An 18,744-nucleotide genomic window follows, 5' to 3' on the forward strand; every position below is an offset into this window, starting at 1 on the left:
TATTTACGCCCGAAGGTCAATAACACATATGCCCCATGGCTGAGTTGGTTACAGCGTCCGACTGTTACTTACGACTTGTTTCCCGAGTCGGGGTCAATCGGAAGGTCGTGAGTTCGAGCCTCACTGGGGCAGTCTCTTTTTGCCTGTGCTGGTATGTTGTGTCGAGCACAGTCCTTTGACTCCGCACCCCAGAGCTGATTTGATGACGAAACATTTCCAGGGCAAATTGCAGCACTGGAATATGGCTATATCTTAGCTGTACAAGAGGTCTGGCAGCGCATGTCACTCATGTACCGGAGTCCCAACCTCATCTATCGGTTGGTGATTAGGTATGCATTGAAGGTCCCGGTGGCATACCACAGAAAGCAAGGTGATCCAAGTGTGCTATCATATCTTGCTTTCCACCCAACCCATCTGTTCACTAGGAAGCTACATCGATTGGGGTCGCGTAATTAGGCGGCTTAACATAGTATTCAACAAGTTCGACATATGGTAACGGAGGACAAGGCTACACACAACAAAATCTGAGATGTCGTTACAAGATACATAGAGGACATCAATAATCGCAGTTCAGAAGCCGACGAACGAAGATTCGTCAATATAATAGTTGCTTCAGAAGATAAACTTCAAGGTCGTGTCCTAGTGGATTGCGTGTTAAGGCAACGAAAATGAGCACATTGACCGTTGACGTACAATGCGATGGGAGCTGGATAGCTGAGGCTTCTGGCTGTAATTCTTCTTCAGGATAGTCCGGACAGAGCGCAACAGCTCCTGGTATGTCTGGCTCGGGTTTTGCTCTGAGCGTACAGGCCGTGACTGTCAATCAAAGCTGGAAGAGCACCGAGAAGCGACGACTTACTCAACGAAGCCATGAACGCCTGCATGACATCGTAGAAGTTCATTGTCAGATGATTCATCGACAAGGATCATAAGGCCAGAAAAACACACATAGCTCATGGCACCCGTAGCGACACCTGCCTCCCAAGTGTCCGCGCTGGTTTGCGAGTCCTTGCATCCGCTCCATGTGATCTGCGCGCGCTATCATTAACACACTCACAATAGCGAGGGTACTGTCGATGTAGACACATACGACGTCAGCCGGAGTGGACTTTGCGTCGAACCACCTCTTGGTCACTTGACTTCCCTTCACGCGCCCGTCGGACGAGTACTGCGCGCGCATGTGCATGAGATCCGAAGAAATCCTCCTGTGTGAGGAGAGCGTACCAAGTAAGGAAGATCTGTTGCATCGCTTGAGTTTCATGTGTCCTGGCAAACCACAAATGCACTCACCAAGCACAGATCCGGAGTGGCATGACTGCAGGTAAAAGGTAAGCATCGGAACGCCAAGGGCAAGGTCATCCTACATACGTCAAAAAGCGCCTGTTGGTCATGGAACATCAGCGTCGGAACTTACGTCAAGACATTATGCGCCAGGCTCACCGTCAATCGGCATCCAGGCGGCAGTTTCTTCACCATAATGGTATGCATCAACTGTCAAGATAAGCGTCAGAAGACGCAATAACAGTCACGATGGGATGGCGGGCGTACATCATCGGAAATGTATCCTGCTTTCTTGAAGTCTAGAGGGAAGATGACTGGTCGCGTTGCTGGGTGAGATAAGCTGGCCACATGGACAAGCAGACGTTACTGACTTTCATCGTAGCCGTCGACTTCATCACCGTCTTTGTCCTTCACTTGACCACCATGTCCTGAGTCTAGCTCCAAGATGAGACGTGTATGAGACGGCATGCTCGGAGAAGAAACCTACAGTGGAAGAAGAGAGAATCGTGAGGATGCGCGCCCGTGACGAGCCAATGCATTGCATCGAGTATGTTCAACTTTGTCGGACGCCGGCGAGGGTCCGTGGCATCGTCCGTCAGCATGACGATGTCGTCAGGCTTGTAACCATGACCTGTGAAGCCACTATTAGGAGGAGACGTGTCGACCGGAGGACGCTCAAGGACGAACGAAGAAGGAAACGCTCCACGTTCCGCGCGTCATTCACACAGCCATGTAGCTCGTTAGGTAGGCCCGCGTAGTTGATGCCAATCTAGAAGACTCCTAAGTCAGTCACCTTGTCTCCTGGGAATCATTGTCTAGAGCCGTACACAGAGCGCCTTCCTCTTCCCCGTACACTTCGAGTATTGGAAGGTGTGCTCTCTCCCTGGCCCCGAGGACGACATCGGCAGCAGATGCTGGACAGGATCTGCATGTGGTCGATGCGGTTCTGTGGCAACCAAATCCGCTCAATCAACTACTGCACCCGCATGATCGAGAGATCTCACGGCTTACTGCTAGACGTCTTCTGAGGCTTGGAGCTCTGATGCACCACGACGGCTGCGGGACTACTACTGTGATGCACAACGACGGCGGGTCTGGCAGGTTGGCTGTGGCTATGACTATGCGAATGCGAGTGGTGCCGATGGCTGCTATAGTGGGTGTGAACTGTATAGCCGGATGAGCCATACCCAGGCCCGCGCGGCATGCTCACTGGCTCGCGCGGCACTGGAGCGGGACCATTTGGGACAACCCAGGGCCTGGATGACCCAACATTACTATACGGCGTGTATGGAACGCAGATTATGCACGTACCCCGGGTCGTTGGAACGCCTATCCGTTGAGAAAATATCAGCGCAATATAGAGAAAGTGAGGCCACGGAACATACGTTACAGAACCGAAGGTTCCGGCATAGCTTGCGGCGGTGTCAGACACAGCAGAACCAATTGGCATGAAAGGCGCCGGTGCAGGCGCGGATGAAGGGAAGCCGTAGCCACTTGGGCTAACCCAGAAATACGGTGCGCACATAAGTACAAGCTGATGGCAAGTTGCGCGTAGGGGGGTAGACTCACGCAGAAGGGAACCTATATAAGACAGCGGTCAGCCGAAGAGGGGCCGTCAGAATGCAGAGAACACCTACGGGGGCGCTGGGGACAACCCGCGCGACCTCTGTTGATGGACTGGGTAGGGAAGGGAGCTCTGCCCGTTAGCTGCACTTCCACTGAAATCCCACATCATCTTGACTGGGGTGGCTTCGGTTTACGTCTTTAGGATAATATGCTGCGGAGCGACACGGAGACGTGGAGCGGACGAGAGAGGATATGGTATGCAGTGCCGAGGCAAAAGATGGCAGGAAGCTTATAAGGCGGCATGCGGCGCTACCGCAGAAACAGCGGGTGTGTGAGTAACGTCGACTCCTTGGCACTGGGCAGATATGGAGACGTCAGAACTCAATGCCGAAGTATCCGGCGCCGGAGTGGGTTCCTGGGCGGTGACTCGCCCCGACATTGGCTCGCGTCTCGAGACCGCAAGGCTGTCCAGCTAACGGAACCAAGTATGGATAGAATCGGACACGTGGGCTTCCTTCAATATTTATGAAGGCAGTAGGACTTACTATTCCGTTACGGAGGAATAGATTCTGGTGAGAAGCTTGCTCATGTTCAGAGCCGGAGGCGTATGTTCCTTATGGCCTACCAACATTGACGCGGTGGAGATACAAGGCGCGTAAGTGGCGGTCCTGGTTTGACCTCTAGGCGCTCAATGGTCTCCGTTCGCTTGGTGCGATGAACCGTGCATTATATCTATAATCACATGTAGGATAGCTTCCTATGCAAAGGCCCGGAAACTCTCACCAGAATTTGCCCCTCTTCTCCATTCAGCATAGGCACTCTCCTAATAAGACACTGTGGACAATGCTACTGATGTCATTATGCATATAAATCACGTTAATGATGTTCTACTTGTAAATGTTCCAAGGAATGTGGCCTCCACCCCAGAAAATGGATAGCGAATGAATGGCGGGCTGTAACAACAGTGGGCGAAAGATCGAATCGAAAGCAGCAATACAAGCATTCATAAATAAAGCGAAGATGAACAATAAAAGAATCCAGCAGTCATATACGCAAACGCAAACGCATCGTGAACCCTATACGACGCACGTCGCCTCAGAGCTAAATGGCATGGGTGGATCCGGGAGGGCTAGTGGTAGCAACACGTGGACTAATATCACACAACGGGCAGCAACAGCCGCTGAATACGACGAAGACTGACCCTACACACCTTCTCAGGCTCTACCTATAGCGCATGGGGGCCCGAGTACGAGTACGTACTACTCCGCCATGACTCCTCTTGCTGGTGTGAGGGTTCAACGCCGGTAGGGGTGTACGCATCGTAGGCGTAGGCATCGTCTACGCCGGGGTCGTCATGTGCAGTCACGAACGAGTCCTCCGTTGCCATCGGAGTATGAATGGCGTACGCGGAGGGAGGTGGATCGCCGGGATGGGCGGCCCACTGTTCTTGTGGTGGCGACCGTACGCGCATTTCGTACTGCTCCGCATGCGATGTTGCACGCGGTGAGCGCTGCCCAGGGACTTGCAAAGACGCAGAAGGTGGTGGTGATAAGTATGTGGGGGAGGTTGGAGGTTGGTTGTAGGAGACGCTGGAGTGGGACACCGCTGACATAGGAGGCTCGGTGCCACCGTATTGGCTTCGGGTATAGTGGTATCGGTTCGATTCTGGTAGCGGAGAGGGCGGGGGAATGTTGGAAGCGGAGTAGTAGGAGAGTCTCTGGAGGGATGGGCTGGCATTATATTGTGCCCGGGCGGACGGAGTCGGTGAAGCTATCGGGGATCGTTTCGACTCGTGTAAGTCTGGTGCTATCCTCTCGGGTCGAGGAGACTCCCCAGCCATGAGGGGAGCGGTAGGACGAGGAGAACCATCAGACATGGGTGTGCGCGAAGTAGGCGGTGTGTACGTCAAGGGAGTTCCATATTCGTCGTCCGGCTGGCTGATCTCCGACTCGGACCGAATATGAGGCTGGTGGAACATAGGCGTCTGCTCGAGTTTGGCTTGCTTCTTGCGATTGCGCCTGTGCTGGATACCCAGACGATCCTTCAGATCACCGAGTACCCACATCTCGCGCACGATATCCTTGTCGAGAGGCCAATACGTGCTCTTGAAGAATTTGACCAAGAAGCGAGGGCCTGCAAGTGCATGAGCGCTGGGCACAATCCACGATATGGCATACTCACCGAGGGCGATGACGACGGAAACGAGGACAGCGGTCCAGAAAGTAAGCTCGCCGAACAGGATCACGACCTCATCTATGAAGTCGATACTCTCGAACAAAGAGTAGATAGCGATCCAGGCCAACATCACTACGGAAGAACCAACGACGATGACCCATGTTATGACGGTCCAGCTAGACATGGGAAGCTTCAGCACACTTGAGCAGAGAGCGCAAGAGAAAAACTGACTAGTGAGTATTCATCCCCACATAGGTGTTAGCGCATATGATAGCAGCCACGGAGACCGTAGTGCCGAAGTCGGCAAGCGACTCAATCGTCTTCCCGTTCCATGAGATGGCGAGGCCAAGAGTCCAGGTGAAGTACGGGATGAAGAATACGACAGCGGACTGATAGAGACCATCCAGCATGTACATCCAGAACTTGAGTCGAGTGTACTCGAGACCCCGGATACCCCGGATGTACAGTTGAGGGAATGCGAGCGCAGCCTTGGCGTTGAGATCCTGATCGAATGCTGAAACCAGAAATCAGCCAGGGAGAGGAGTAAAAACGAACGGCCGTCTTACCTCCGAGGGCTATGACTGGCAACGACGTGAACACCAGATTATAGAGCAGTATGAATGTATACTGGTAAAGGTACGTCGCGTCGAAACTATTGAAGATCATGAACCAGAACATCGCGAAGGTCCAGATAACGTTCTGCATAGTCTTCAGCACGAAGTCTCGCTGCTAATCTTCAGAGGCGCTTACCTTGTAGAAGAAGTTAGCATGCATGTCTGCAACGCGCTGGTATGACCAACGGCCGTGAACAAGCAGCAGCTTCGTCAGGAACCGGAATTGACCGAACGCATAGTCAGCGGACATAGCAGCCTGCGAACCCTCGTGCCCAAGGAGACCACAGCCGATATTCGCCTCCTGAATCATCGCAACGTCGTTCGCACCGTCGCCAATCGACAGCGTCATGGCATTCCGACCCTCTTTCACCTAGAAAGACTCCGAGTTAAACAATGTTCACGGACAGGCACCAGGGATTTCTCATAACGCACCAGGTTGACAACCATCGCCTTCTGCGCGGGGGACACACGACAGCAGACGACAGTTTCACATTGGGTCGACAGCGTGAGGAAGAGTTGCTTAAGCTCGGGGCTGAGCGCATGACGCAAGGTGTCACCGTCGATGACAACCGCGAAAGCGGCCTGAGCACCGGGGACGAATCCGCGTCGGTTCAGGCTCAACGACGGCGGGCCCAACACAGAGGCAATCTTGTTCAAACCGCCTTCGATCTGCAGCCGTGCAGCCTCCGAAGTCTCCGCAGACAAGATCATGATCTCCATGTCGCTCTTGAGCAGGTTACAGCTGAAACCTATTGAACGACACAATCAGCACCTCAGCAGGTGGACGTTGACCCGGACACCATTCAGAACTCACCGATCTCAATGGCCGTCTGCACTTTGTCGCCTAATGGGCGCAAGAAGAACAAAAATCAGCATAATGCCAACCCGATGACTTTCGCCCTGACATACCTGTCAAGATCCAGAGCTTTATACCCGCCTGATGGAGCGTCTCAATAGCCTCCGGTACGCCCTCCTGCAGCTTGTCCTCCAACGCCGTCGCCCCGAGGATCCTCAGCGAATGCTCGACCAGTTCGTTCGCCTTGTCAATCTCCTCATCTCGATCGGTGATCGAGTTGGTCGCCGCCTCGTACACACGCACCCAATCCATATACTCCTGCTCAGACATCACCCTCGACGCAATACACAGCGTCCGAAGACCCCCGTTGGCGAACGCCTCCATGTCACGGGCCGTCGCGGCCTTCAGTTCCGGGTCGTGGTCCGCCGCAAGGCGCTGATAGATGACGCTGTCCGCGCCCTTGCAATACAAGACGATCTGGCCTTGGGGGTTGCGCACGATGACGCTCATCCGCTTCCGCGTTGAGTTGAACTCGAGTAGTTGGAGAGGAATATAGCGCTCCGGTTGGCCCATGACCTCGATGTCGATCGCGTCCTTGGCCTTGTGCACGAAGGGGAACCCAACGTCACGTGCAGCGGCGACAAGGGCGGCTTCGTCCGGAGATTCGGCCTTGTATTCGAGGTGGAACGGGTGCGCGCTGTCAGAACGCTCAGAGAGGACGCTGTGGCAGACAGCCAGCGCGCGGAAGAATTCGATGAGGTGCTGGCGCTGCGGCGAGCTGCGGTCTGCAAGGTCGTCCGCAAGCCTGGGCGAGATGAGGGTGAGGTGGTCGGGCTGGGCGTAGCGATTCTTGAAAGTCTGCGACATCTTCTCGATCATGCGCTGCTTGAGGACCTGAAGGTGTATATCCTCCTCTTGCGGGTCCATGGCGTCCACCTTGCCCTCGCGCTTCGCGGCCCCGCGCTGCGCCTCCGTGACCCCTTCGCCGTAAGCGATGCCGTTAACCGAGCATTTTTGGAACTCCATGACGTTTTGCGTGAGCGTGCCCGTCTTGTCCGAGAATATGTACTCGATCTGTCCGAGGTCATCCGAGATGTTCCAAGTCTTGGGAGTGCAGGCGGCATCGAAAGGCTTGTAGTACATGTCCACGTCCTGCGAGATGAAGAACGCCTGAATCGTCTTGACAATCTCGATGGAGATGTACAGCGAAATCGGGACGATGTTCTGGAACGCGATGAGGCAAGAACTACAAGGGGCATCAGCTCAAGTGATATGAACGTGGAAGAATCCAAGTATGAGATCACGTACACGAAGGTGACGACAGCGTTGAGCACATATGAACTCGAAGGTTCCGAGTCCACTTCAAAGAACTTCGCACTCGTGTCCCCCTTGCTATCGAAATAGCCGTTCAAGATGCCGGAAGCGATACACATGAGCATGAGGAGGACGAAGTTGACGATGACATTGAAATTCGTCTCCTTCTCGATCTTCGAACGCTTCGAGGGGGTGTCGCCGCCGTTCAACATGATCTTCGAGTCCGCCCCAGTAAAGACAACCAGCCCGATGATCCACGCAGTGTTCCGGATTGTGCATCCACGGAGAAGGAGCTCGTTGATCGTAACAGACTCCTGCTTCTGCTCGCCGGACGACGGGTCCGTGTATCGAAGGACACCATGGTAGAGGTACAGATTGGCATGGGGCGGCTCAGAGTCCAGTACAAACGAGACGCGCTCGATGTCCTCTTCCGAAGTGATCGACGAGGTGGCGCGTACGGACTTGCGCGGCTTCAAGTTCGTCTCGCCGTCCAGGTTCTTTGTCTCCAGGTAGCACATGTTATCGGGGTCTGACGTGGACAACACGACGATATCCGCCGGTACCTGCTCGTTCTCGCGCAGCAGCACGATGTCGCCGACCTCTAGCTTCTTCCAGAGCGTCCGCTCCCACCGTGCAAGCCCACTCGTTCGCCTGTTATAGTCGATGACTCCGACAGACGGACGCTCGCGGATAGACTGCTGGTATGCCGTCAATGAGCCAGACGCCGACCCCGCTCCCCACGACATCACCGTGCCCCTGGCCTCCTGCGGCGGCGGGTAGCTGTGCGAGTCAACACTTTGAATGTCCTCGAGCTTCCTCCCAGCGCCATAGTAGCCCATCTCCGAGTTGCCGTCGTTGACATTAAGCGTGCTGACGCTCGCGCGCCCATCGCCGGCCTTGCTCAGCACGATTTGTTTGCCCTCGCCGGCCTCTTTCTCCCGCAACCGCCGTACGCCGCGCGTCACCTTCCCAGGCGGGTTAAGGCCAAGCATCTTCTCGAACCAGTTGCGCGGGTCCGTCGGCTGGTTGACGTTCCGCCAATTTCCGAGCTTCGTCGCGGCCGAATTGTTGACCTCATCATCGAGGAGTGCTCTCCGGTAGTCTTCGATGCCGTCTTTAATCGCAGTCACCGTGAGAATGAAGATGAGCGGGAGCGCGGAGGTCTGCGGCGAGGGCGCGCCGAATATTGAAAATACTGTTGGGGGTGTCAGAAGCAGTGCAGTCGGCGCGGAGCATTACTACCTACCTTGAACGACGACGAGCGCAAGAAAGTATAGGTTCGCAACGCTGCACAATCACGGTCGTTCAGTTAGTAAGGTCGGTATTTGGGGATCGGCAAGACGTAAGACAATGGTTCACGCTCTTTCCAGGAACCGAACAAATCGAAGCATCTCTCCGAACGGAAATCAAGTCGCAGTGGGACGTGAGACCGCTCCTTCTACGTGGGGTGCGCACCAGCCCTCATGGTCGCGCGCCCCTTGGGCATGTTTGGGAGTGGAAACGGGTGTACTATAATTGCGCGGACTGTCAGAGGTTACCTTCTCGACGCTGATCTTCGCCGAACGTGAGACCGGTGACTTCGGGCACTCTTGACTATTCTGCAACGCACAGCGCGCTTTCCTGAACACGAGAGCACAACGGAAGGATTCAAGTGCGACTAGTGCGCAGCATGCGCGCAGGAGAATGTGAGTGGAGAGCAGCACATAGATCTCGTTGTCGATACCTCCACGGCCTCTCCGGAGAAACGAAAGAACAGTTGATCAAATGGCTTCGCAAAAATAGTAGAAGTAAGAACCAGAGGGGTACGTACTTCCACTATGCTGGCGAAGATGGACGAAGCCGGGTGCCAATACATGGAAGCGTAAGCGCATTTTGGTGGACGCAACACCGCACTCGCCGGGCGCTACGGCCTGTGCCAAGCCAGGAACAGGGTACTCACCGACGGAACTGCTCGTAGAGGTTTCGAGGTATGAATGTAACGATTGTATACTCTATGGAGGTGTTATAGCACGCAAACAAAGGAGACATACGAAGACACGCACTGCTTGTTCGAACTTTATTTCGCGCATACCTTATGATGGGCTCTCCATGGTTGTCCTTCTCGTCGGGGGGTAGGGGCACGTTGACGTAGACATTCCGTCGCCGGCCATGAATGTTGGGCTGGGTTGCAGGACTGTCCGAGTCTGCCGTTTCCTGCCTCCGTTTCTCTGTCCCCCTCCGGAAGAACCTAGAGCCCTTCCTTCTCGTCGACTTCCTCCTCTCCGCCCTCTGCTCCTGGCGAATCGACTCTGCGATGGTCGAAGCTGCGGTGCGCACCGTGCGGAGACGGAGCTCGGGGTCGATACCATCGTTAATCTCGTCGTCGGTGTCTAGCTCGTCGTTGGGGTGCGCGTTGCGGCGAAACAAAGACATGTGTTGTTGTAGCGCAATGCGCGGAGACCCAGAGCCAGCTCGAGAGTCGCGAGAAGACAGCCAGGAGAAATGTAGAGATGCTGGAGAAGAGTAAAAGCTTGACCTACTCAGCCGTGGCGGTGAGCGAGATGCTGGCGCAGCCAAGCGCGCCCATCCGTAACAAGGACCCCGAGACTCCGCTCTTGTCCCTTCGGCTTACGCCGCCGGTCCTTATTCCACACTCTCATGTCAATTCTCATTTCATGTGAGTACTTATGCCCTGAACATCGTACAGACGGTCGTCTATACTTACTATCGACTCGAAGGGGAGTTTGGCCATTGACTCGTGCAACAACCATTCGTGTCGATCCTACTTGCAAAAGGTGGCAGAAGTCCCGGGCCGAGTCTTGACAGAATTCATCTGACCGCGGCGCATGCGCATCTGTTTCTAGGCGTGCCTTTCTCGTCCGCCTCTCAGTCTGCGCTCGGAAGCTTCGCACTTCTTGACATTTGATGGATGATTGTAAGGCATACTTATTTCCATCTGGCAGCAGGGAAAGGGAGTGCCACAAGACGAGCCTCATGAATCACCCTCCACAACCGTGCACCCTGACGTTTACCAGCAGAACGAACAGTGTCTCAAGATGTGAGCTGTGCGACATGTTGCAGATATCATGTCTCAACCAGACCCTTGTTGCGCACTGCTTCCACAGAGAGCGTGCGAAAGACGCGGCACATGTGACGTTTGCCACATTCTATCACTGAAGGTTACAGTACATATTGTGGGGCAGAAGCTTTGAAGTAAAGCTCCGAGGAAATGCATGACGTAGTAGCCTCGATCTCATGCTCTATGAAGCCGTCAGAAAGGTAGCCAGAGCGAGTCTTGATTCAATAATTTATTCCGAAGCGCGATGGTTGTGTACAAGATGCGTTGGGTCACTGCAGGCTGGGTGTTCGAACATGGAGTATGTGCTACAACGTGTCTAGAGGTAATCTGGTATCAAATGTAAGGCTACAGCGTCAGCTAGGACTTGGGTCGAAGCTGGTAAAAACAGTCATCAGCAGAAGAAACGAATGCAATAAATATAGGTGGAAGTAAAGGAGTGTGAGCAATGCGCAGAGCATGCGCAGCTTTTGAAGTCGAAGTCGAAAAGGGGATTGCAACGTGGAGAGCGTCGAACGGAAGCGAATGTGGTGGGTTGATCAACGAGACGTGATGAAGCATCAGCGCTCGTGGTCGCAGACTCGTCGCCGTGGTCGGTGAAACATCCAGTGGGCGGTCAGTACAGCGCATGCGAAGCACCGCTTCCACCAGGGCCGTGCTGCGCCGTTCTCGCGCCCTCGCGAGGCTGCCGCACCTCCAGCCTATCCGCAATATGCTCTCCAGCAGCCTCGATGACCTCTACGACGCGTCCAGGCGGCAAGATGGGCGGCTTGAAGGCGACCGTGACATCTGGACGGAGCGCCTCTCCCCCGAGCAAGAACATCTGAGACACCGTCAGCTCGCGCAGGCTCGGCAGCGCCTTGTACAGCGCCGCGAACGCCTCTGCCGACGCGTGGACCTTAGTGAGCGCGAGGCTCTCCAGAGCAGGGAAGGGTGACTTGTCCGCAGCGACGCTCGCCTGTGCCGTCGGGACTGTACATGCGGTCAGGAGCGGCTCGGCGTCCAGGCGCTCTTCGAGGGCCGGAGAGGACGACTCCTCAAGGGCGAGATGGCGCAGCGCAGGCGCGTTGAGCGTGTCGAGGATGGTCGCGGCGGCATACGCGTCGTCGTATCCCAGCTCGATGGACTCTAGGCAAGGTAGAGGGAGGGGCTCCTCGACGTAGGAGGAGCTGCAGCTTGTAGACATGTCGCCGGGGGACAGGCTGGGACCTGAGACGCGCACGGTGAGCTCCTTGAGGCGAGGGCAGCGTTCGAGCAGCGCTTTGAAATCCCGCTCGGTTGGTCGCACCTCGTTGCAGTGGTAGGACAGTTGCAACGTCTCCAGCCCTGGAGCCCGAGCGGTTAGCTGCGCAGGTAGGAGGCGAGGAAGCTCGGCCCAGTTCGTATGGACCCCTGACAGGATGAGTTTCTTGAGACGCGGAAGAACGGGTTCGTCCGTCTGCGCGCGCTCGTTAGCGCGTAGGAGCGCACTGAAGGGCAGATAGTTGGGATCCTTCCTGTCGGTGGGGCTGAACTCGGCAAGATAAGGAACGAACTCGTTGCAGCGCATGAGAACGAGACTCTCGAGGGATGGAAGACTCAGAGGTAACGGACGTGGAGCAGAGACAAGCTGGGGTAATTCCATACCGATGCAGTCAAGAGCCGTTTGCATGGGTGCCCAACGGTCCGTGAGGATGGCGAGGGAGCGGAAGCGGCGGACATGGGGAAGGAGGATGTTCAGCACATGATGCATGTGCTCCACTCGGAAAGGGTGCTGGTAGTCGTACAACTCGTCATTGTAGGGGCTGACCACAGTTCCGAAGGAACTGTGCGCGGTTGTCCGTTCAGTAACGGAATTACGATGCCAGGTTGAGCCGACGCGCACTCACTCTACTTCGGAGAAGTCCCAGTCCGGGTCGCGTGCGTCGATGAAGATGTCAAGAAGGCACTTGGCCGATCTTGCCAGATATCTCGAAGCGTTCGCGAAAATCGGGCCACCACGATCATTCATGGTATCTCCAATTGTCACGACGATCCTCGTCCAGAGGTGGGGAGTTCCGAGTGCGACCACGCGCCAGTGCTTGTTGACTGACGCGAACACTTCCGGACTTGTGGAAGAGGAGGACATACAAGGTGAGATACCATCTCGAGTGAGTTCGTCCGTACTGTATCCTTCTTCGTGATGTTCCGGGTCTGGGGTGTGTGCTCCGAGAAGGAAGATGTACGAGAGGAGCTCCACGGGGAGACTGGCGATCGGTGCCCGATGGGTTACTGTAAGAGCCATGGCTGAAGGCCCATTCCTTGCAGAGAGAACTCGAGATTGAGCTTTGTGCGAGGGATCCAAGCGGAGTGTGAGCTGTTTAAGAATGAGATCTCCATCGTGTCGCTTCGGGGTGGCAAGGAGACGTTGCGACGCGACAGCTGTTGCAGTGGTGGTAAATGACAGACTCATCCTCGAATGTTCTGTTGCGGAGGACTTGTATACACAGCCCTGTCGTATAGAATGACGGTATCGACGGTGTCGGTGTCGGTTGATGGGATATCCAGGATCATCGCCAGGGCGCACCGACTCGTCGCGCCTTTATGGATGATCCTCGTCGGACTACCGCGCGTCAACGCTCTTTTGTCTGGGAACGCGCGATGTTGATGGATGTGCATACCCTGCGTTGACAGAACAAAAGAAACCACAGGGGGTGTAGATCGCATCGAGACTACAGCCGATCGAGCTTATTGTCTCTCCTCCCGGCGGTCCGTCGATCACCGAGAAGTAATTCTCACCGAGTTCACATGTCCGGGACATGCGCCTGCCAGATGTAGACGCTGCCTTGTCCTGCCCCGAATTAGATGTTGCGTGTAATGAAAACCTGTCGGGGGCGCTCACAGCGGCAGCTCAACGCCACCGACGGTCGAGAAGGAGGGCAGCGCGACGGTGAGATCATGATCGAGACGCCGACATCGTCTCTTGACATCTCTGCCACCATCCGTTAGCGTCGAAAGGCGCTTCTCGACGCCCGCTACCGGAATAGTCAAGTGCTGTAGTTCCGAGCAAGGTTTGTACCGCTTATGGCAGAAGCCTTCTGCCGGGACTATGATATGCATCCCGGCCTGCGCTTGCGACAATCTATCTGGCACTTGACGCAACGCATCGTCACACATCACCATTCAGTGGATAATTCTGTCTATAGCACGCGCGAGCACGTACCAAAGCTGCTCGGAACCTAGCGTCATGGGATCCAAAAACCCCCGGCGGCGTGGGTCTTGCGTTCTCATTGACAAGTCACTTAGGCGGTACGATGACGGCAATCTTCTGCAGAGCGTCGCATGCATAAAACCGCACAGAGCGATCGCAGCCATGCCACGCCCAGGCTGCAACGTTGGAAAATGGTCGCGCTCTCAGGCATCACTTCTATCGTTGTCGCGTTCGCTGCGTGGGCGTACGCAACGATACCCGCGACGCCCAGGCTAACGAGGGAGACCCTCCCACCACAGGCTGTGGTGAGTACATCCAGTGGTCACTTCTCGAAACGATCGTCGTGGTGATGCTCACGGTCCTCCCATCGCCGCTCATCGCTGCTGCGGCACCATGGTCCTCTCCTCTCCATCACAGCTCGTCGATCCTCTCACCTTCAACGTCCTCGGAATTAACGGCAGTTTTCGGGAATCATCGGTCACCGAGTTTTTCAACCCGACAAACACGACTGCGCCCTTCTTCCAAGTCTTTGACTCAGAGTTCCTACAAATCCTCGGACCCAACGCGACTATCCGCGCCATCGCAGCGAACCCCGGATTCGCATTCGCGCATGAAGCACCTATATGGGTCCCAGAGACGGACGAGGTGTTCTTTGCGAGTCAAGACGGCGGTGCTCTAGGATTCAGCGACGTCAACCATAACAACCAGGTATCGAAGATCAGCCTGAGCGAGGTCGCCGCAGCAATTGAAGCGTCCGATTCGAGCGTCGCGCCGGTGAATGTCAGCGTCACGAAAGTACGGCTTCTCTTCTTTGGTGTCGTGACGTGATGCTTGTCCATTTACGTACGCGCCCATCGAACACACATCGCAGATAGACCTTCCGGAGGCCGTGCAGATGACCAACGGTGGGACAGGGCCCTTCTTTGGGCGGCTCGTGTTCGTCAACTCCGGACGAGGGTCCATCCCACCATCGCTGGTGTTAGTCGACCCAAGGGACCCCAGCAACACGACCGTGTTGCTCGACAACTTCTTCGGTCGCCAATTCAACTCACTGAACGACATCAAGATACACCCGCGCACGGGCAAATTCTTCTTCACGGACGTGACGTACGTATCATTATATCCACAGATGCAGATTTCATCTTACTGAACAGGCATTCAGCTATGGTTTCCTGAACCATTTCCGCCCGCTTCCGTTGTTGCCCAACCAGGTGTATCGATTCGATCCCGACACAGGTTCTGTCCGGGTGGTTGCAGATGGCTTCGACCGGTGCAACGGGGTCGCATTCTCACCGGATGGAAGCGTCGCCTTCGTGTGCGTGTACAACCACCCCTCGCATGTCTCCTGAGAGGTTGATAGTATGAGCCACATAGCACTGATACCGGACTCAACGGAGGTTTCCTGGGCAACAACCAGACCGCCCCTGCCACAATGTAAGCACAAGTGCGACGAGAGCCATTCGCGGGATACACGCTGATACCTCTCGTCGCAGCTACGCCTTCGATGTGGACCCGAGGACAAACGCCTTCGCTAACCGCAGGGTGTTCGCATACGTGGACACCGGTATCGCCGATGGAATACAACTTGATGGTGCAGGAAATGTCTACGCCGGATGTGGCGATGGAGCTCAGGCGAGTAACGCACCAGTCATGTGGGTAGAGATTCGAGGCACATTGTATCCACAGGTTTGGAATTCGGAAGGCACCCTGCTCGGCAAGTTTTTCCTCGGCACGGTCTCCGCAAATCTCATTTTTGCTGGGGATGGGCGTCTGGTCATCTTGGCAGAGACTGCAGTATACTTCGCTAACATCGCGGCGAAGTTTAACAACGTGTCGTACCCATAAACGTTACGACGCTGTACCTACATCAATGGATGATGTATGACGAGCTAGCGTAAGAGAAGACATGAGGTCCCGTTCTGTACTCCACAATCCCTGCGAACGCACCTGAATGTATATCATGAATCACGGACGAAGTTGGCCGCGGGCCCACTTCTCTTCATAACGCCAAGGTTAGCTAAACAGTGGGAATGCTTAAGTACGGACTATCAAGTAAGAGTCCAATGGATATCACAGTACCTGGCCTTCGACTCCAGCCTTTCGATTTCGACTTGGCAGCGTCGCCCTTCAAGTTCAGACTGGTCTTCACGAACTTGGTCACTCGTCGTGAGGGTGCCAGGCCCTTAGCAGCGAAGGGAGAGGCAACGGTCGTAGGTTTCGGTAGTGTGCGGATTGTGCGTGATCTAAGCCTATGTCAGTACATTTCGTAGTAACGAACTTGTATGAACGCGCACCCGAGCAAGATATCTCTTGAGGAGCGCTCCGTCCGCTTCCGTTTACGAGATGGAGAGGACTGTTTGCGGGTGGTGAGGCAGCAGTCTTCATCGAAGACGATTTTCTTGCCCGCATTAGACAGTGCGACTTTGAACAGGTGCTCGGGGAGGTAATTCGCTTTCCCTGACGATTTTGCTAAGGGGGGATCCTCGCTTAGATCGTCTTCTTCGTCCTCGTCCTCATCTTCCCCTTCGTCGGATCCCATAGCCTCATCCTCATCTCCCTCTCCAGCTTCTTCATTCTCGCCCTCCTCTTCGCTATCATCTCCTGCGCTGCTCATTTCCTCGTCCAAGGATGGAACCTCTTCATCGAAACCTTCACCCTCCATCTGCACGTCAGACTCGGATCCCGCAGATTCCTCGTCGTCATCTTCGGCCTCGGACTCGTCCTCCGCCTCAGCCATCGCGCGAGCCATCCGGGCCTCCAGCTCCTCCTTGCTCCGGCCACCAACACCGTCACTTCCAGCTTCTGGGTCGTCAAGGTCGCTGTCCTCGTCCTCCGACACTTCCGCTTCAGTCTGCCTTGACTGCCTGCGACTTGCGGCCGGACGGTCCGTCTCCTTGCCCTTGCCCCTTATACTAGCCGAGCGCTCCTTCAAAGCCCTGTCATGCGCTCTGTTCTTGTCCTTTTTCTTTCGTTTCAGCACGGCATGGTGTTTTTTGAGGACGTTTTGTTCGCCCTTCGCAGTTTTCTTTGAGGAGTCGAAGGATACAGCCTCGGGCGCCTCGTCATCGCTCGATTCGTGCTGAGTTTGTTGGGAACGTTTCGCCATGTAACACAGAGCAGATGTTAGTAAAGACGAATCACGGAGGGAGTCAGAGGAGCGGAAAGGGGAATATACCAGCTCGTCTCGCGAAGTACAAGGCGAACTTGTGCAAAAGCACAACCTTGGGCGCTTCTGATCGTAGCCCGGCCCGGGACTTGCGGCACATCCTTTTCGTACCTCTGCTGCCTTTCTCAGTGGGTCGCGGTTCCACCATCATTCTCCTGAATATACAGCACCGTGACTGTGTCCTGCAGTGACGGAGATGTTGAGAGTATGAGTATGGCAACTGTGGCTGGGAGTGCTACTCAACTGCATTCTCTAGCTAGCTCGCTTTTGCATCTACATGGACCTATAGTCGTGACTAGATCAGACGTGGCACCTTGCTAAGATGTCGCAGAACGCAGGAATTCCCCCTCTGATGCTAAATCCTGACACAGCGTCCAAACATCATCAGGTGCCACTAGATTGCCGCACTGGACCCAAACGAGCTCATACATCCTGATTACTTTGACCCCTGCCTTGCCAAACAGATGTGCGATGATGCGATCACGTCACGGTCCCGCTCAATGGTTCCATGGCATCAGCAGAAATATCTCTAGACACTGTTTCGAGTCACGGGCTCCCACAACAGGACGTTGAGGCTTCTACATCAAACGGCGAGGCTCATCTTTCTGCTTTCCCATGACTCACAAAGTTAAAGCTCAGCGCATGCGTCGCGGCTTGGGCTGCGAATCTCGAGACCACGCGTTCCGAGGACCAGGTGTACCGCTTGATGGGCGTTCCTTTAAGTAAAATCCTAGGCGGACCTGTCGACGCAGGATCCTGGGCAGTCCGACATGGCTATGCATATAAGCGACTCGCAGATACATTGCCGCAGTACGTAGTAGGGCCGATGTGTACACAGCTTGCTAACTACTTGTAGTCTACTAATAGGTCGTCCGCGTGGTGCACTGTCGAGCCAGGAGCGCAAGACCAATCCTATACAAAACGTCGATCATATTGCCTGAAGAGGCACTGAAGAGGCAAAAGTCAGTATCTGGTCAAAGTGGAGTTGTAAGGAAGGCCCTCACCTCGACCTAGCTGGTAGCAGCCGCACCAAGCTAGTTGTCCGGCTTGACGGTCACCTCGGCCTCAGTGTACACGACCGTGTTGAACTGACCAGGCTCCTGGTACGTGCTCACTGTGCCGTCCGGGAGCCGGAGCGTGACCGTCGCGATGTAGTTCGCATGGCCCACGCCCTGCTGGCAGAACGAGCTCGCCGTAATGCCCTCGCCCGGCTGGAGCTCGCCCGAAATCCCCCAGCCGACGCTCTTCTCGAACGACGTCGATGTGCTCGTCTCCTGCGTACTGGTGTTCTGCCACGAATATCCATCTCCGAATTTACCACCAACTCCGAACAGTTCGGCGGAAACCTCGGCGTTAACAGAGAATCCGTACGTGGTCGTGGTCGACTGGGTGAACGTGGTCGTCTCGGTGCGCTTCACCTCGTTACTGAACGTCCACGGGAGGCTCGCCTTCGCGTTGGGCGGGTTGTAGTAGTGTATGCTGTCGAGGTCCTGCCGGGAGATGCCGGTGTTGCTCCCTGTGAGGGGAGGGTTGTAGACTACGTTGGAGATGGAGATGGACTGGACTGAGCCATTAAGGAAGACGGGCCCGAGCATATCAATTTCCAAC

At 55.2% G+C, this 18,744-nt stretch overlaps 6 protein-coding genes and 1 non-coding gene across 7 annotated transcripts; 2 read left to right on the top strand and 5 right to left on the bottom strand.

The window, feature by feature from the left end:
- The first annotated feature begins 29 nt into the window (after positions 1-29).
- On the top strand, positions 30-132 carry DICSQDRAFT_t86. The gene has a single exon. It is a non-coding gene; the product is annotated as a tRNA-Asn (tRNA).
- Positions 133-426: 294 nt separating this feature from the next.
- DICSQDRAFT_136505 (uncharacterized protein) lies at positions 427-3,082 on the bottom strand. Its single transcript, XM_007365657.1, has 19 exons — positions 2,919-3,082; positions 2,851-2,862; positions 2,667-2,780; positions 2,593-2,610; positions 2,293-2,537; positions 2,109-2,227; positions 1,969-2,050; positions 1,769-1,912; positions 1,653-1,715; positions 1,549-1,595; positions 1,441-1,491; positions 1,369-1,380; positions 1,291-1,315; positions 1,225-1,238; positions 1,091-1,168; positions 949-1,029; positions 860-878; positions 694-797; positions 427-639 (listed from the first exon to the last, which is right to left on the bottom strand). The coding sequence occupies exons 1-19, from the start codon at positions 3,014-3,016 to the stop codon at positions 613-615; spliced, it is 1,353 nt and encodes a 450-aa protein (XP_007365719.1). The 5' UTR covers positions 3,017-3,082; the 3' UTR covers positions 427-612.
- A 569-nt stretch (positions 3,083-3,651) lies between these two features.
- On the bottom strand, positions 3,652-10,265 carry DICSQDRAFT_86233 (phospholipid-transporting ATPase 1). Its single transcript, XM_007365658.1, has 12 exons — positions 9,789-10,265; positions 9,686-9,737; positions 8,993-9,033; positions 7,741-8,941; positions 6,546-7,678; positions 6,451-6,480; positions 6,069-6,385; positions 5,773-6,006; positions 5,589-5,721; positions 5,254-5,536; positions 5,029-5,198; positions 3,652-4,980 (listed from the first exon to the last, which is right to left on the bottom strand). The coding sequence occupies exons 1-12, from the start codon at positions 10,156-10,158 to the stop codon at positions 4,073-4,075; spliced, it is 4,872 nt and encodes a 1,623-aa protein (XP_007365720.1). The 5' UTR covers positions 10,159-10,265; the 3' UTR covers positions 3,652-4,072.
- A 1,326-nt stretch (positions 10,266-11,591) lies between these two features.
- On the bottom strand, positions 11,592-13,037 carry DICSQDRAFT_29247 (uncharacterized protein; the record flags this gene model as incomplete). The annotated part of the gene is made up of 2 exons (XM_007365659.1): positions 11,592-12,585; positions 12,670-13,037. Coding segments are annotated over 2 exons (1,362 nt in total), but the record flags the coding sequence as incomplete, so codon positions are not given.
- A 1,326-nt stretch (positions 13,038-14,363) lies between these two features.
- On the top strand, positions 14,364-15,815 carry DICSQDRAFT_60009 (calcium-dependent phosphotriesterase; the record flags this gene model as incomplete). Its single annotated transcript, XM_007365660.1, has 5 exons — positions 14,364-14,765; positions 14,842-15,077; positions 15,133-15,285; positions 15,345-15,404; positions 15,464-15,815. The coding sequence occupies 5 exons, from the start codon at positions 14,364-14,366 to the stop codon at positions 15,813-15,815; spliced, it is 1,203 nt and encodes a 400-aa protein (XP_007365722.1).
- Positions 15,816-15,928: 113 nt separating this feature from the next.
- DICSQDRAFT_170043 (uncharacterized protein) lies at positions 15,929-17,076 on the bottom strand (the record flags this gene model as incomplete). The annotated part of the gene is made up of 3 exons (XM_007365661.1): positions 15,929-15,987; positions 16,050-16,213; positions 16,265-17,076. The coding sequence occupies 3 exons, from the start codon at positions 17,074-17,076 to the stop codon at positions 15,929-15,931; spliced, it is 1,035 nt and encodes a 344-aa protein (XP_007365723.1).
- A 1,094-nt stretch (positions 17,077-18,170) lies between these two features.
- DICSQDRAFT_170044 (uncharacterized protein) lies at positions 18,171-18,731 on the bottom strand (the record flags this gene model as incomplete). Its single annotated transcript, XM_007365662.1, has 1 exon — positions 18,171-18,731. The coding sequence occupies one exon, from the start codon at positions 18,729-18,731 to the stop codon at positions 18,171-18,173; it is 561 nt and encodes a 186-aa protein (XP_007365724.1).
- Between the last annotated feature and the right edge of the window lie 13 nt (positions 18,732-18,744).

This window comes from Dichomitus squalens (genome assembly GCF_000275845.1).
Source record: "Dichomitus squalens LYAD-421 SS1 unplaced genomic scaffold DICSQscaffold_13, whole genome shotgun sequence".
Taxonomy (NCBI): domain Eukaryota; kingdom Fungi; phylum Basidiomycota; class Agaricomycetes; order Polyporales; family Polyporaceae; genus Dichomitus; species Dichomitus squalens.